We start from the raw sequence: 18,471 nt of genomic DNA, 5'->3' as shown, positions 1-18,471 counted from the left end.
CCGGATCTGCCCCCAAGTCCTCACCAACCACCCTCGCCGTCCCTTCTACCTCTACCGATCCTCCCTGCATCTCCTCTCATACTCAGCATTTCCTCCTACCACACCAACCCTCAGTTTGCTCCCCAGGAGGCAGTCATTGACTCCACACACCCCTCTCTTGCACATTCAGCTGGACATCTGCCCCCACCACACTTACTCTCTCTCCTCCACCCTTAGTCCCTCCTCCCCTCGGATACCATCTCCCCTCCAAACTCCTGCCTCCGCCCCCACCACTCCTCCGAACTCCTTTCCCCCCCCCCTCCAGCTCCCTCCCTTATACCTTCCTAACCCCTTGCACCTACCTCTCCAATTGCTGCAGTTTCCCCGTTACACTCTCCTAGACCCTCCCAACATCACCCCCCGACACCTTCGTCCCCTCCAACCACACCCTGACACCTTCATTCCTTCTCTCTCCCAACATTATCCACCCCGCCCCCACACAATAAACCTTACTCTCCCAGTGAAATCTAGAACTTCATCTCCCACCCCGCCCCAGGACATCTTCCTCTCCCACTCACAACTGGACCTTCCTCTTCCCGCCAAACTGATCATCCGTAGCAGCCCACAGCCAAGACCGTAATGTTCCGATGCAGACCCGAAGCATCAACGGAGGCCTCCCACCTTCCGTGAGCTGCTTCGCGGCAGAGCCGCATCCATGAGAATCCACCCAGCATGCGATGCATGTGTTCCTTCAGGGTGTGGTAGCTGTAGGGTTTCAACATCATCTCTCTGGATGTCCACGGTCTCAGCAAGGCCCTAATGGTAAGTCCCGACTTCTGCACGTCACACTTGTCCATATGTGTTCTGGGCCGTCGTGTTTTCCCGCTGGCGTAATGGTAAATCGGGCGAGGGGGGGCCGATTCTGGTCAGACCTTACTTTGCATCCTATTACCGGGATGCACGTCAGGTTCACACCAGCCTCCAGCGGGATTCATCAGATGAGCCCACTGTGCTTTCATGTTGGTGTGAAGGCGCAAAAGCGATTTCTGCCCCTCACGCGAATTGTCCCCCCCCCCACCACCCGCTAAGACGCCCAACGCCAACAGGACCGGATGATTCCGCCCATAAGGCCAACGTCCATCGGCTACTTAGTTTGTAGATATTTCAGACTGCTGCTGTTCAGATATTGGGGGGATTTATCCATAAACAACATTAAGAAGAGTTCATTTACAGTATCTCCAGGTCATGAAATTCAAACATGACAGATAAGCAGGTAAGGAATATAAATACAAATTCAATCAAGTTCCCAGGGACTCTAAGCAGACATGTAGCAGAAACATTAAGTGCTGGAAATTGCTGGGTCAAAATCCTAGAACTCCTTCCCTAACAGCACTTTGGGTGTACCTACACCGTGTGGACTGCAGGGTTTAAGAAGGCAGCTCACCACCATCTTCTCAAGGCCAATTAGGGATGGGCAATTAATGCTGGCCGAGCCAGCGACACCCAGGTCCCATGAATAGATAGAAAAAAAATGAAGACAGAAAACAATTTCAGTCTGAAGGAGAAAGACTGGTTCATGTTTGGGGTGTGACACTATCACTTATTTTCAGGCACTGATAAGCCTGAAGTGAATATCTAGAAGCTTTTTTTCGTCTTGATATATTTGTCTCAAAAATTTCTGTGCACGTTGAATTACCTTTTTGATATTCTCTTTCTTAGGCTTCTTGGAATCTACATTCTTGAAAGGTGGTTTAAAGCTTCTAATCTCTGAAAGAATGACAATAGTGTTTTAGATTTCTGTTGTCTCAGATTTCAGCTTCTTATATATTAGCAGGATGGCAATTCCAAAAATATTTAGAACTTTCTAGCTCAAATTGGAATCAAAATATAATCGACTAAAAATTAGAAAGAGAAAGCTTGCATTAATTCTTTATGCACACATATTCACATATAGGTGGAATTTTGCCCAAAAGTTAGCATCAGACTTTTAATCTGGCGGTTCAGGGTTCCAGACCCGCTCTGGCAAAAGTTAAAAGCAAAATACTGCGGATCCTGGAAATCTAGAACAAAAACAAAAATACCTGGAGAACCTCAGCAGGTCTGACAGCATCTGCGGAGAGGAATACAGTTGACGTTTCGAGTCCGTATGACCCTTCATCAGAACTAAGACATATAGAAATGAGATGAAATATAAGCTGGTAGTGGGGGGTAGGACAGGAGAGCTTGATAGGGGACCAGTGATAGGTGGAGGCCAAGAAGAGACTGCCAAAGATGTCATAGACAAAGAGGTGTTGACGGTGGTGATATTATCTAAAGGATGTGTTAATGGGGACATTAAGGGTAGCAAGCAGGGCAAGCTAGTGGCAGATGGCCTGAGTGAGGGTGGGGTGGGGGGAAGGGATCGAAATGGGCTAAAAGGTGGAGATGAAACAATAGATTGAAATAAATTTAAAAAGAGGAGGGAAAGTTAAATATATTTGTAAAAAAAATTATAAATTATTGGAAAAAGGGAGATCGGAAAGGGGGTGGGGATGGAGGAGAGAGTTCATGATCTAAAATTGTTGAACTCAATATTCAGTCCGGAAGGCCGTAAAGTGCCTAGTCGGAAGATGAGGTGCTGTTCCTCCAGTTTACGTTCAGCTTCACTGGAACATTGCAGCAGGCCAAGGACCACATTTGACATTTTGAACAAAAGTTCTTCAATTTATATGAAGACACAGAAGGCGAGCAATTTACGTTGAACTCTCCTGCTCCTTAACGGAAGTAAAGAAAAATATCATTCAATTTACTTATCCTTCCTGCTCTCTCAAACATAAAAGTAAAGCAACTGTCTTTTCCTAGCTCAAGGCAAAACTAATTATAATCAGGGTTGAAAAAATCATTTTTAATATTTTAATGAATAAGACAAATTCAATTTACGTGGCGGGTTTTTCACAAGAAGTTTAGGCGTCCAATCTTCATCCGAATCACTAGATTCATACACACGGGGCTGATGCCCCCTGCCATGTCTTGACATGAATGCTGGCTTTGGTACATTCAATCCTGTAAGAATTAAAATATTCCAATCACCTACAGTTGACAGTTACCTGGATTTAATTTGGCTTACCTTACTGATGTAACATAGCTGTTGAATTAATCCAACCGTTTTAGAATATCAGGTAAGAGCAGTACCTATGGCACCTGAACTTAAATCTGGCCCAAACTAATCTGACGAAAAGGGGATTTCATGTAATGTTGAGCGCCGGGAACATAGCACTCAGATCCGTGACATCTAAGAGTCTTATTCTCACAGTTTTTCCTTTCTGGTTCCTCACTAATCCCTATTGTACAAATTGGAGAGTCAAAGGGAAGGAGCATTACATTTGTGCGCAGCTGATGTTCACTCTCCGATCCAAGGAAAGGGCAGGGTAGTAATGACCTCCGAGATGTACAGTTCACCTCCATTATTCCAACATTTGTTGTTTTTATTCTTGAATTAGGATTTAATGAGTATGATTCAGTGGTTTAGAACAGAGTGGGGGAAAACCACATTTACACAACAGGAAGTGATCTTTTGAGGCAAAATAAACAAACAGAATTTGAAATAAATACACAAGATTTTGCAAACCATCCACAGATCAGCCAGCATCTATATAGAGAAGAAAGTGCTTTTCAATGTTTCAGGCCATTGACCTTACTGATCTTGAGTGCTTTTGATTTTATTTCAGTTGTCTGAGGGCAATTAAAATTAAAGCTCAGCATGAAGGATAAGCACTTGTGTGATTTGATGATGTGACAGGTCACAGTGTGATTTAATGACCAATGTATGAAGTAGCACAACAGAGGCCAGTCAACTTTGCTTAAGTAGAGAAGGAAACTTTAATCACTATTTTGCATCCAGTTCCACTCATCTCCACAAAATGAAACAGAACAGTACCCCTTATTTCACTAAGATAAAAGCAAAAAACTGCGGATGCTGGAAATCCAAAACAAAAAATAAAAATACCTGGAAAAACTCAGCAGGTCTGGCAGCATCTGCGGAGAGGAACACATTAACGTTTCGAGTCCGAATGACCCTTCAACAGAACTAAGTAAAAATAGAAGAGAGGTGAAATATAAACTGGTTTAGGGGGGTGGGACAGGTAGAGCTGGATAGAGGGCCAGTGATAGGTGGAGATAACCAAAAGATGTCACAGACAAAAGGACAAAGGGGTGTTGAAGGTAATGATATTATCTAAGGAATGTGCTAATTAAGGGTAGAAAGCAGGACAAGCAAGGTACAGATAGCCCTAGTGGGGGTGGGGTGAAGGAATCGAAAAAGGCTAAAAGATAGAGATAAAACAATGGATGGGAATACATTTAAAAATAATGGAAATAGGTGGGAAAAGAAAAATCTATATAAATTATTGGGAAACAAAAGGGGGGGGAATCGGAAAGGGGGTGGGGATGGAGGAGAGAGTTCATGATCTAAAATTGTTAAAATCAATATTCAGTCCGGAAGGCTGTAAAGTGCCTAGTCAGAAGATGAGGTGCTGTTCCTCCAGTTTACGTTGAGCTTCACTGGAACAATGCAGCAGGCCAAGGACAGACATGTGGGCATGAGAGTAGGGTGCAGTGTTGAAATGGCAAGCGACAGGGAAGTCTGGGTCATGCTTGCGGACAGACCGAAGGTGTTCTGCAAAGCAGTCACCCAGTCTGCGTTTGGTCTCTCCAATGTAGAGGAAACCGCATTGGGAGCAACGAATGCAGTAGACTAAATTGAGGGAAGTGCAAGTGAAATGCTGCTTCACTTGAAAGGAGTGATTATTTCACTACTACTGCTTTAAAAACAGTACCTGTGTTCTTGCTAACTGCAATGCTATTACATATGTCAACCATGGTGATCTTCCCCTTTATGAATGGGAACATTGAATTGTAAACTCATTCATCATTCAGCACAATTTCTACACAGATGTGATGTTGCAAACCAATGGTAACAAGAGGTCAAGATGGTTTTGTCCTATCTCTGGACACCATCGTCTCTCTGATACATATCACTGCATTTGATTGTGGTGTAAAATTCCAATATCGACTGGAAATCAGTTAATGGAGACTGTGTTGTAGCTTTCGTTTGGAAACTGTCCGCCCAGGGAAGGCAAAATGTCAGGCAAAAGTGTACATATTCTAGCACCTACTGCAAAACAACAATGACAGGTGCCGAGGAAGTGTGCACTCAAACAGACTTTTAGCCACATTCAGCTGCTTGCCTGGAAGGGATTAGTGGCGTTGGAAAGAATTTCATAAGATGAAAGCTACCAGTTTCTCAATGTAGCTTATTTGGTAAAATGTACTGCATAATTATGATTTTAGAGCCATGAAGACCATAAATTCCCAGATTCAATGTCTGTTGGGCAGTTAGCTTATCTCTAGCACAGTAACCCAAAAATTTCATCAGTGATCTCAATTCAGGTTGGGAAGGAGTAAAACTATCAAGCAGGAGTTTAACATTTGGTCACTGCTGAAAAGTACACATGTGCTAGTCCAAGTGAGCAGGGATCAGCTTTGCTGTCCCCACATCACATTACTGCTAACATTTAGACAGGATTTTTCACTGCTGCATTCCTGACGCACAGAAAGAATGAAGCTTGGGAAGTTCTGAACCTTAGGCTGTGGTTTCACATCCGTTAATTTGGCATTCGGGGGCTCACAGGCCAATGAGGGTGAATTTCTTGCTATGCATTCCCTATGCGTGTCAGTCGTGGAAAATCCCAGCCAAAATCTCTCTCCTCATTGGAGGATATTACCCACCTGGGTGTAATATTGGAAGAATACTGTACCAGTGTGTATCAAAGTTTTCAGCAGAGGAGGAGAGAAATGTAAAAAGGAAAGAAAAACATTAATTTTGTACAGACCTATTGCAAGCATGGCCTCATAGTTGCGCTTCACATTCTTATAACGGATTTTTTCCCATTCACTCAGCTCTGCCCACTCATCTTTGGGAAAATGAACGGCAACGTCCTTAAGCTTGTCTGTAATCTGGAAATGTAAAATGACTGAAAAGTGATTGCCCCAAATATACAGGCAGTAAATCAGTAATCTTCACAAACTAGAGCTCTACAAATGTAGGGTTAGCTGCCCTGTCAGGTCTGCCATCCTTTATCAAAATATCACACAATGGGACCACCCTCCCTACAAAATGACCCAACGTCATGATGCTGGGGTTGTTGGCCACATAAGACCTTTGTGCTGTGCCACACTGAAAAATAAAGCTGGGCACGCCCAAGTGTCCGTTCATTTTACCCATTTCAAACCTCCCCGTGACCTTACCTCGGATTTCCCCCTCTCAGACGTGGTCTTTCCCTCTCCAGTATCTGCCCCCTCACTCTTAGCTTTACCCATCCCTATCCCGAGGTCGGGCACCTTATTTACTGGGCTCTTCCCTCGAGCTTTTGTGCCCTTATCTACCCCTCAGTCTGTTCAATGGTTGTGTCCCGGGACTGTTATTTCCCCCCCCCCCAAACTTTTCTTGTTCCCTCACAGACTCGAAATGAAACCCAGTCTCAGTGAAATACTTTCCTATCAGCAGCAGCGTCCAATGTTTCTGGTCCTAATATCTGAAGCTGTCTTTTCTTCTGACTTTCCCTCAGACTAACACCACCTCAGTCTCTTTCTCACTAAAAGTAACCAGGCCAGATCCTGTTTTCCCCCCTCAGGAAATTCTTGTTCCTCTTTTTCACAGAAATAAACTATCAAACAGATTTCTAAAATATTAAAAATAGAATTTACTGTCTGATTTTTACCCTTATAAGAATGAAAGTGCAATCTAGATTTTTAAACCCTCACAACAGAAAATTATTCCAAGCTAATTTCCCTCTTTTAAAAATCAGGAATGCAAATTGTGAACTGGGTCGCTGTTTTCCTCATCAATTGGCCAAATGTGTAATTTTTGTTGAAAAGAGTTGATGAAATTTGACTTGAAATAGTTTCATCAAATCGTTGGTTGAATTTGTAAGCAGCAATTGAATGAAATAAGTTGAGGTAAATTTAGTCTCTGGTCGTTTTCTCTCCGCCCCCCCAAACCCCCCCTTGAGGCTTTCAAGTTTTTCTCTGAATGATTTAAGGTTTAATTGTAGCTGTAGCCCTCCAGAGTTATTTCTATCAGCTCCAATCCCACACACTCTGTGTTTAAATGTCTCCACCCAGCCTGAAACCTCCCTCTCTCTCTCCCTCCTGCAGCCTCCCGCTTTCTGCCGATTGTCGGTCGACGCCGCCTCTATTTATAGCCACCGACCCCTCCCCTCCCTGAAACACGGCTCGAGGCTCGAGACTCACCCCTCACCTTTCCCCGCCGCCCCCACCATCAGTGACTCTTATGGGTTTTGGCGCCTTTTTTCAAAGCCCTGGCACGCGAGGCGCGCGGGCTCCCCACACGCCGGCGCTCGCGCGACCCCGCCCAACCGTCAGAGACCGCGCTCCGATTGGCGGGGTGCAAGTCACGTGTGGGAAGCACCGCGCTGCAAATACAAGCGGCGTCGCCGAGCGTTTGGCAGAGGCGTGGCCACGGGTGCTGAGGCGTTTGGGGAAAGTGTCAGGGAGATTGGGCGGGACATTTCAGAGGGGTGCGGGAAAGGGAAGAGATCATTCTCAATAACCTCAGACCTTTAGTGCAAAACAAAACAAACAAAAGTGCTGGGGGATTGGAACTGGAAGAAAAAAAATAAGAGTTGCAGCCAGATTCAACCCGAAATAAGTCACAGAGATACTTTCAATGTGTTAAAGATAAACCAAGAGCAGGAGAAAAAAATATTTCACACCATTTAATTCAATGGCTGGTCATCAATTAGAGGAACACATAGATTAAATAATTTCAAGCAAAACTTCCCAAATGGCACTGAAAATGTAAATTTGGTCAATTGTTGAGGAAAAGTAACATCCAGTTCTTAACTGGCATTCCCTCTTTTTTCAAGTAGGAAAATTAGTTTGGAATAAGTTTGTATTGTCAAGAATTTTTTTTTTTAAAAACTCATTGTATTTTGAATTGTGAAAGGTTAATCAGTTCATAAATTGTATTTCTATTTATAATAATCCAGGTTTTTTTTCAAGGAGGAAATGCCCATATTGTGACACTAATCATCCAAGTCAGATGAATGCAATGTGTCTTTCTGTTTTACCTATGTACCTTCAGCATCTGCTGTTGAACCAAGAACAAACCTTGCATGGAATTAAACTCTTTTCTCTGATTTATTCCACAGTTCTGGAAAGACTTTGGCGTCAGCAAATGAAGAAACAACCAAAGGGACTGAAATTTAAAAATCCGGTTTTGAAAAATAGAGAGAGAAATGTTTGCGCTGTAGAAAGGGATTTTTCTGGTGAAGATTAGCCACGCACATGCAAAGTCACCAACCCATGTCCTCAGGGCAGGAGGAATTGACTGGGAGGGTTGGGTTGGTGTGATGACACAAGGCCTGGGTAGGGCAGGGCATTTGTGGAGCAGTAGAGGAGGGCACAGTGGCAGGAGAGGAGTGCAGGCCAGTGTTTACCCATAAACCGGTGCTGGTTGCTCTTCGTCATGAAATAAAAATGGACATGATCCCCAAGCGTTTGATCATTTTGAAATCGTATAATAAATTAGCACATCATTTTCAATAACTGTAAGCAAACGATTATGGGGAATAACAGCGCCTTGTTTATTTTGGACGATCGTCTCCATTACATTCACTCAATTGCTGCAAATCAGTGATTCTGTTCATGTGCAAGTGGAAATGTGGCTTACCCGTGTGAGCCTTAAACAGACTCGCACGATTACTTGGGGATTGTCACTGGGATCAGCAACTGACTGGGTGAACCCTATAAGCCACAGACGAGACAGGGGCCAGATACAGGGCCCAATCTGCATGTTATAAATGTACATGGTGGGCAAGAAAGTCCATCAAACGCGTAAAGCTTGACCCATCCAGTAAAAAGTACTATCTCGCACACTGCTGTCGCACCGCCATATAAATACTCCTGGAATGAACAAAGAAATGTGGCCACTTCAAGAAAACCCTCGGTAATTCCTCCCGATTCCTGGGGTCCAGGAGAATCACATGACAATCTAAACTAACTACTCACCCGCTGTAACTGGCAATGTTCTCTCAGGAACATTTCAATTTCTTTCTAAGGGGCTATAGCAACCTCACACTCACCACATTCTGTGGACATCTGCTCCAGAACACAATGGCTCTGTGACAGGCCATACCATCTGGGATCTATGGGCATGGCCTCCAGTCCTAACCGTCCATTTCCATTTAAAATCACCAGTAAGAATAGTAGATTTCAAAAAGGAATTAGACAAATATTTGGTGGGGATAAAGCATCACGGGGATGTGCAGAAGGTGCTGGGGAGTGCGATTAATTGGATTGCTCTTTTAAAGAGCCATTTCAGTTTCAGTGCGCTGAATGGCCTCATGCTGTATTATTCTATGATTTCTCAATCTTCTTACGATGAACATGTTACATGGAAATAAAGGCAAAATACTGCGGATGCTGGAAATCTGCTCTGATGAAGAGTCATATGGATTCAAAACGTTAACTCTGTCTCTCCACAGATGCTGTCAGATCTGCTGAGTTTTCCCAGCATATTTTTATGTTACATGGAAAGTTTGGCATGTGTGCCAGCTCCCAGAGGGTGAGGCCGCAGACGGGTTCTGCTACGGAGGACTCCAATGAGTGCTGAATAAGAGTGATGGGCATGCACAGAGAGGTTCGGTGCATTGGAAGCCACAGAATCGGTTGTCACTGCAAAGGAGTATGGAGTTGTCAGGCTCCATATTGACGTAGGTTTTTTGTTTTGAGCTTGAAGCCAATCCTTTCCATTGTGGAAATGATGGACAACTCCATTAGCGTATTTGTGGACCCAACCATGCAGCTGCACCTAGTGGTTGATGTCTCAGCTTCCATTGCAACACAAGCAGAAGCTACCCACTTCGAAGTACTGCAGTGGAAGCTCAGACTTAGATCATGAGATCAATGCTTGTTTCCATTCCAGCACAGCTTGGTAAAAGTCTTCAGTTCTATATGAATCTTTGACTGTGTTTATTCCAATCTTCAGCCAGTTTTTTTTTAGTTGATAGTAGATTCTGTCAGGTCCTTTGTAGATCACTGCTCAGTCACTGAGAATGCACATACGAACAAGGAGCAGGAGTAGGCCATTCGGCCCCTCGACCCTGCTCTGCCATTTAATAAGATCATGGCTGATCTGATAGTAACCTCAAATCTGCATCCCGCCTACCCCCGATAACCTATCACCCTCTTGCTTACCAATAATCTATCCACCTCTGCCTAAAAGATATTCAAAGACTCTGCTTCGGCCGCCTTTTCAGGAAGAGAGTTCCAAAGACTCACGACCCACTGAGAGAAAATGTTTTGCCTCATTCCATTTTGAATGGGCGACCCCTTATTTTTAAACAGTGGCCCCCTAGTTCTAGATTCGCCCAGGAAGAGTACGTTTCCGGAGAAATGATGACATTCAGAATCGTTTGCACAAAGATGCTCCACAATGTGGGATTTTATTTTCAATATGGTTCCCGGTGTTGTGAGCCATTCTTCAGTGGGGTGGATGGCCAGGTCACGTTCTCCACGGTTGGCACAACTGTTGAGCCTGGCGCTGGGTTCCCAAGTGCTGTCCGCGTGTTTCTTTCTCTGTGCCCTACCCTGCGTCATCACCCCCACAAGGCGAGCAGCTGCCCCTCCCCACTTTCCCATTCTGCTTTGGCACCTGCTCTCCATGCCCACCATCTTGTTCTTAATCTTGTTCCCCCCCCACACCTCAGCTCATTTTACCTGGGGGGTGGGGGGGGGGGGTTTAAAATAAAATGAAAAGTTCGGGTGAGCCTCAAAGTGGGAGAGTGTGTAAGTCCCAAAAAGTTTCTGCTCTAAAAAAAAACATGTCAATTTTGTCTTTTTCTTGCCCATTGAGCCCTCATGTTATCCACCCCCCGCCCATGACTGACCGATGAGGGTTTTGGCGCCTTTTTTTCCAAAGCCCTCGCGCTCCTCCTCCCTGAGCACGTGAGGCGCGCGCTCTCCTCGTGCTCCCGCCCAACCGTTAAGGGCAGCGTCCTGATTGGCGGAGCGCGAGTCACATGTCGCCCATGCGCTTCCCGGCGTTTGAAACGGGCCCTATAAATAGAAGCGGCGTCTCCAGGCAATCGGCAGAAAGCGGGAGTTTGGGTGAGAATGGTGTTTGAGGGTGTAGGTCTAGGTCCAAATTAGTGTAAACCTCTGAGGTTAAATGATGAGGGAATTGGATCTGAAAGAAATAAGTGTGGACAATTGCAACCAAAATCTAAATCATTCAGAAAAATACCTTCAAACTGTAGACAAAAACCAGCAACACAGAGGAAAAAATACTTTACATTATTTAATTAAATCTCTAGTCATAAAGAAACAGTTTTTAAACAATTTAAAGTAAAACATTGTAAATTGTGTTGAAAAAAAGTTCATTTTGTAAATTGAAGAAAAGAAAAAGCCAGGTCATAATTTGTATACCTAACTTTTGGAGTACAAAAATTAGCTCGGAATAATTTTGTATGGTGTGGTTTTTAAAAATCCATACATTGTATTTTGAGTCATATAAATTAAATTCAGTTTGTAAATTATATTGCATATTTTTGAAGATTTTTACCTATCAAGAAGAGGAACAAGAATTTCCTGAGGGCGGAAAACAGGAGCTGGCCTGGTTACTTTTAGTGAGAAAGAGACTGAGGTGGTGTTAGGCTGAGGGAAAGTCAGAAGAAAAGACAGGTTCAGATATTAGGACCATAAACATTGGACGCTGCTGCTGATAGGAAAGTATTTCACTGAGACTGGGTTTCATTTCGAGTCTGTGAGGGAACAAGAAAAGTGGGGGAGAAATAATAGTCCCGGGACACAACCATTGAACAGACTGAGGGGTAGATAAGGGCACAAAAGCTCGAGGGAAGAGCCCAGTAAATAAGGTGCCCGACCTTGGGATGGGGATGGGTAAAGCTAAGAGTGAGCGGGCAGATACTGGAGAGGGAAAGACCATGTCTGAGCGGAGGAAATCCGAGGTTAGGTCACGGGAGATTTGAAATGGAAACCACACAGAAAATGCTGGGTCTGAGTATTTATTGCAGCTTGAGGTTGGGGAAGGTTCAGCTGGTCAGTCACATCAATACTGTCAGTAGGAGGGAGTGGGTGAGTTCCCCAATGTGTCAATCGGATCACAAGTATTAATATTGACCAGCAAGACATTGGGCCAATCTAGCTGATACTTCCAGTGGAAAGTTAAGATGCCCTGATCTCAATATCTAACTGCCTGAATTATTAATTCTTTGTTTTCCATCTACTACCCAACCCAGGTGACTAATTCAGTTCCTGATCATTCTTTCTGTGACTGTAATTCAGCATTTATCCTAGTCGTGTAGTTACAATTTAATTTAAAGCGCTGCTGTGAATTTATCTTTCCTGTTCCATTTAGTGCCTTAGCTCTTATCAGAGACTGAGCAAATTTCCCATGAGATGAGGAGTGATCTGATCGAGGTGATGCCCACCAGTGCCTTCTGAAGCCAGGGGCATTGTTGAGGGTCTTAGCAACATTAGCCACACCCTGAGTGAGAATAGAAATTGCATTGACAACATAGATGATTTCAGAGGCTCATTTTTGTACTGGGGAGATGTGTAATAAAGGGACATCTGTTCGAAGTAAAAGTTAATCCAGGTAAAGAACTCTTCAGACAAAATGTTATGGGAGTGTGAAACACATGAACATGTGAGGCCATTGAGACAGTTTCATTCAGTTATTTGAAGGGGATCAATACTTGGGTTGTCGGGATTATTAAACGAATTGAGAAAGTGCCAAAACATGTGGTTCAAAGGGTAGACTCACAATCAGGAAGGACTTGGCAGAGCTTGCTCAATGGCCTATTCCTTTCCTCCTTGAGGTTACTAACGTGAACCTGAGCAAGATTTCCAGATGAGTGTGCGTAATGTCGCCCTGATAGGGAGAGGAATCAGGTGTCCTTGAACATCTGCCTCAAAAACAGCAGCAGCGTAAAACCTGCTGTGAGTTAATTGAGAGCCTCGGCAAGATAATGTCATATGCAAGCACCAAAAAGGAAAGGGGAAATGATTCAGAAATGGAACAATGAGAATAATGTAATTCATTTTATTGGTTCATGGGACATGGGTGTTGCTGTCAAGACCAGCTTGTATTATCCATCCCCACTTGCCTTTAAGGTTGTGGTGGTGAGCCGCCTTCTTCAACAGCTGCAGTCCATGTGGTGAAGGTACTCCTACGGCGTTCAAAGGCGGGAAGTTCGAGGATTTTGACCAGCGATGACGAAGATCAGTGATTTATTTCCAAATCAGTATCCAATGCGACTTGCAGAGCAACTTACAGGTGGTGGTGTTCCCATACGCTGACTGCCCTCGTTCCTCTAGATGGCAGAGGTTGCAGGCGTGGATGGCGCTATCAAGAGAACCTTGGCGAGTTGCTGCAGTCCAATTTTGTCTGTCCAGCATTCCCAGAGCAAGCTAACACCAACCCTGGCTGTAGAAGGTGTTGTAAGGAAACTTTCCTTTAAGACCTTTCAACATGGTGCCACAATATTGATGGCTCCCAATAAAATGGCTGGCTGTGCCAATCCATTGAAGTGATGGTGGGGGTGAGGGGATAATCTTTTAAAATTTTGCCTTATCAGGCAGTGCAAAAAATCTTGCATCTTGCAGACTTCCTGTGGAGTCTGGAGACTTAAAACCTAAATGTGTCTGAAATTACAGTGATTTTATTTCTCTATATTCTAGAGAAGCTTGAAGAGATTGCCATTTATCTTTCCAACGATGACTGGACAGAGCTAAGTGAAATGGGTAGAATTCTGTTATAAGAAGGTGCAGCAGAACTGTGAAAACATGCTCGCAGAAGATTTGTACCAAATCAGTTGCTTTCTTGCTTTCAGCATTTTTTCTTTCCTCTCCTGAACACTCTGATTCATATTGACAGACACTTTGTCCAATATTATACCCAATTGGATACTCTCCTCGTGTACTTTGACATTCTGGATAGAATTTTCCATTTCACTGCTGGTGCACAACTGGAATGAATATCTGGAAATTCAACAGCCACAGCCTGTGATTCCCTGATTATTAACACAGTATTTGTGAAATCACCGACTGAGGATTCACAATTTCCCAATATGTGTTCCCTGTGTGTTTCAGGTATGCTGAAGTAAAAAATCCTGTCTGAGACAGAGCAAACCACAGCTGATCCCAAACTCACCTGACATAAAAACAGGTAATATTGCAATAGAGGAGGTGAACTCTGCATCTCGGGTGTCATCAAAGACCTTCCTTTCCCTCAGTTCTGAGAGTGACCATCAATTGTCAAAGTGCAATGTTCTTTCTATTGGACTCTTCAATGGGCCCAACCAGGTTCAGTGACATAGTGATGAAGAGAAAGTAAGAGAGCAAGGCTCTTTGAATGCTGTACTCCCAGTGCCCAACATTGCTTCAAAACTCCTTTACATCTGATCAGTCTGGGCCTGATTTAAATCTGGGTGCCATTGATCAAAGGAAACTCTTTGTACTGTTCTCACCTGGTCTTATTCTAAAGTAACCAGTTTGGCCAGCAGTTGGTACATCATTTTTGTCAGGGGGCAGTTACTTTGAACATTTGGAATTCTCAGATTCAACAGATACCTTATATCAGTAAATGATGCGAAGTTAAATACAGGCAATTCTCAACTGTAGGCGATTGGAATATTTTACTTTTCACAGGATTGAATGTACCAAAGCCAACATTCATTTCAAGGCTTAGCAGGGGGCGTCGATTCCGTGTGTATGTTTCCAGTGACTCAGATGAGGATTGGACTCCTAAACTTCTTGTGAAAAACCCACCATGTAATTGGATATCTTTTCATTGTTGAAATATTAAAAATATTTTTTTGTAACCTGATTATAACCAGTTTGGCCAGCAGTTGGTACATCATTTTCATCAGGAGGCAGTTACTTTGAAAATTTGGAGAGGTGAAAAGATAACTAAAATGTATGAAGACATTTTATCTTGTATTTGTGTACGTTTACCTTTCTATATTTTATCTGCATAATGTGTTTATTCTTCTTGGGACCTGAATAAACTACATATTTTTTTTGAACCATCATGCTGTTAACATAAATAAGCTGAGATGTGAGATTTATCTCAACCAGTACTGACATCTTTCTCTTTGTTTAAGAGGTGAGATTATTTAACCCTCTCTTGAAGAATGAGGATGTGAAGAAGACCAAGAGAGAGAATGGAAGAACGGTAAATTCAGTAGGAACAGAAATTTTTGTCAGTTTGTTTGTCAAAGATGGAAACAAAGTGTTAGTTAATCACAGCTCGCCGGTCGGCATCTTGCAGGCAGTGTCCAAGTTTAACTTGTGACTACGTGACCACCTTAGGGATTTTATCGCCAGTCATATGTACAACATGTCCATTCCATCTGATAATGAGTGCTTCAATTTCAGACGCTTTTGCCCTTTGCAGTACTTCAGTGTTGGGTACTTTGTCCTCCCATTTGATGCCCATGAAGTTCCAAACGCATCTCTTGTGGAACCTATCCAATGCTTAATGTACCCGGAGTAGGTAGTCCATGTATCACAGGCATACAGGAGGATAGTATTGCCACAGTTTTGTAAACAGCAAGTTTTGTTTAAGTTTGGTACCTGGTTTCCTCCACAGCCTCTTGTGTAAATGAGCAATTGCTGAACTTGCTCTGTCAATTCTATTTGTCACCTCGCCGTCAGTGCAGACATTTCTGGAGATAGGTGAAGTTATCCATAGCCTTCAAGTTATAGTAGGTGGGGTATAGTCAGAATTTGGCGGTGGTTGGTTTGGGTGTCTCTGTCTTCCTTAAACTGGTGGTTAGTGCATAATCATCAGCCACTTTTGAAGAACAGTCCATGATTCTTTGAAGGTCATGTTCACAGTGATTTCGGTCATCTCAGGTTTAAGAGATTTGCATCTGTCCTGAGTAGGACATATATTCCATCAACATTTCCCTCAAATGCCCCAGAAAGCATGGCATCAACGATTATACAGAAGAGCAAATGGGGTCATGACACACTCCTGCTTCACACCACTTGTTACGTCAAAGGTGTCAGTGTATTCATCAAGGTTAGTGATCCTGGATGTCCAAGCTTGTCTAAGACTTTCCACTTGGCCTCTGTTTACTCTGTCAAAGCCCTTCGTCAGGACAGCAAAGGCACAGTAGAGTCCCAGCTGTTGTTTGCAGCATTGTCACAGGGTGACGATCATGTTGTAACTGCCTGTGCCTTGCATGAACTCACCTTAACTTTCTGGCAGTACAAGTTCTGCTTTGTGGCTTACGTGTCTTTTGAGTAGAAGTTGCTAGAATCTTAGCAGCTATCACAAGCAGCAAGATTCCTCCATGGTTGTCACACGCCCATGTTTTTTGACCTTTTGAACACCTGACCAATCATGGCATCTTTGAACTCCTGAGGAATGGTTTGTTGACGTCACATCTTGTGACATATTTGTGTGAGTCTGATGGTTAGCTGGGGTCCCCACAGATTTGCAAATTTCTCCTGGCATCCCATCTGAGCCTGGAGCTTTCCTTGAAGGTAGGGATCAGATGGTTTTGTCAGCTTCCATAACAGAGTGTTTGATCTCCAGGTTTTCACATTTTGGGCCAGACTGGAAGCTTACCCGTGGCTAGCCCATTTTCCATGGATGGGCGGTGAAGCACATCCTTAATGTGCTCAGTTCAGCGCTCTTAGATAACTGTCCTGTCCATCAGAAGAGATTCCCCATCAACGCTGAGAACAAGTGAGTGAGGGAGGACCATACACAGTCTTCAGTGCCTTGTAGGAATTCCTCATGTCTTGCTGATCAGCATAGACTTTTGAAGCTCTCTACCTTGTTTGGCCCAGCATGCTTCTTATATCCTGCACAGCTTCATTTTACTCTCCGAGAGTGATTTCTTCGCAGCGGGTGTATCTTTATCTCCAACCATGCTGCATCTGCTGCATTTTCTCCTGTAGCGGTTCCTTAATTTGATCATCGTTTTCATCGCACCATTCTCAGTTGTTTCTTTGCTGTGTTCCCAGCACATCATTGACAGCTTCTTGAACTGTTGACTTTGAAGATTGACCAAGCCATGTTGACCTCATCACTTGGGTTTTCTTTGAAAGACAGCTGTTGCCCAGGTCTGAACCTGGAATAATTGCAGATCTCTGCAGATGCCGATTTCTGCACAATTAGCTTTCTTAGGGATCTAGTGCATGTTGGGTCTTCTTTACCGCGAGATAGTAAATTTAACCTTGGAACATAGCATCCTGTGGTGCATAGAGCACTCTGCTCCTCTCATAACCCTGGGGATCATAACATCTTTTATGTTGCTCTGCCGGATGATGATAAAGTAAGATTCAAAATGCTGGTCTCGGTGTGTGGAATGAAGGGAGGGTTATTCCCAAAGGTGTTCACTTTGGACCTTATGAAGGAGTAGTATCAAATAAAGAATCAGCTGCTATGGGTGGATATTCGTGGGTGGTAAGTGCCGATCATAGTTATCAAGTTTCTTACTTGTTTGACGAAAGGTTCAGGACTCTATTGAATGTAATAGCTAAAAATTATTCAAGGTTTCTATTCCTGGTTACTACTCAGTGAGTCCTACTGATAAATGGACAGCAGGTGAAGACAATCAGGCTTTCCTTTGTTGCCTCTTGTTTCCAGTAGCCTGAATGTTCATATGTGAAGAATGGATTACTTAGTGTGTACATTGGATGTCTGGTGGCAGCCAAGGAACTACTTGAATAGGAATCACCAGCAGCAGGAAGCAAGAAAGGTGTCGTGGGTCCATAGTTGTCGGGTACATTGTGTGCTTTCAAAATTTACTTGCTAGTTTCCCCATGTTGGGAAACTGGCAACGATTAGGTGGCAATGAGTCGGTCCTGTCATACAACTGAGTACGAGAAGGTTAGAGCAGAATAGGCCAGGGATGTGTTACGATCTCGGTAGAGACCTGCACTTTTTTTAAAAAAGAGAGTGAATCTGAAATACCAGTTCTTTACTAAAAGAATGAAGCCACAAGATTCCACAGTTTAAAACAGAAGGATTTTTACTATGCAAGAGTCAAACAAAGCAAACACTCAATACTATCTTAGATAACCTCCTATGCACTAACATCCAGAATCAATGTAAGCCAAACATGAATCAACAGGCAAATTGTAGCCAATTATAAACTATAAATTACCCATTTAAATGGCAGATAAAAACTAAGACAGATCTTACGAATTGGCTTGGCCATCCACACAGCATATATAATCATCAATCTCAGTCACAAAATCCTTCAAAACTCTGGCTTCCTCACAAAGAATTTCGGCTCCTCTCCTTCTAGAATGTAGTTTGATCACCAGCCGACAAGCAGCTGATTTTGCCATTTTGTTGATCTGGGCTATCGAATGCAAACATATAACCAGAGAAAGCAGGTACAGGGAGAAGAGGGAGGCCACTGTATGAGACAATTCGTGTTAAGC

The 18,471-nt window shown here is 43.5% G+C and overlaps 1 protein-coding gene across 1 annotated transcript in view; it reads right to left on the bottom strand.

Annotated features, from left to right (window-relative positions):
• LOC144671554 (histone-lysine N-methyltransferase PRDM7-like) overlaps positions 1-18,471 on the bottom strand; it is a 177,965-nt gene that overhangs the window by 7,597 nt on the left and 151,897 nt on the right. The window contains exons 6-9 of the mRNA XM_078533508.1: positions 14,704-14,771; positions 8,711-8,784; positions 5,850-5,973; positions 1,676-1,746 (exon numbers count right to left, since the gene is read on the bottom strand). Coding sequence (XP_078389634.1) covers positions 1,676-1,746; positions 5,850-5,973; positions 8,711-8,784; positions 14,704-14,771 — 337 coding nt within the window. The remainder of the gene's footprint in view (positions 1-1,675; positions 1,747-5,849; positions 5,974-8,710; positions 8,785-14,703; positions 14,772-18,471) is intronic.

The sequence above is a fragment of the Cetorhinus maximus genome, chromosome 33, assembly GCF_964194155.1.
Source record: "Cetorhinus maximus chromosome 33, sCetMax3.hap1.1, whole genome shotgun sequence".
NCBI classification, from domain to species: domain Eukaryota; kingdom Metazoa; phylum Chordata; class Chondrichthyes; order Lamniformes; family Cetorhinidae; genus Cetorhinus; species Cetorhinus maximus.
This window is presented reverse-complemented; position numbering and strand designations above follow the sequence as displayed.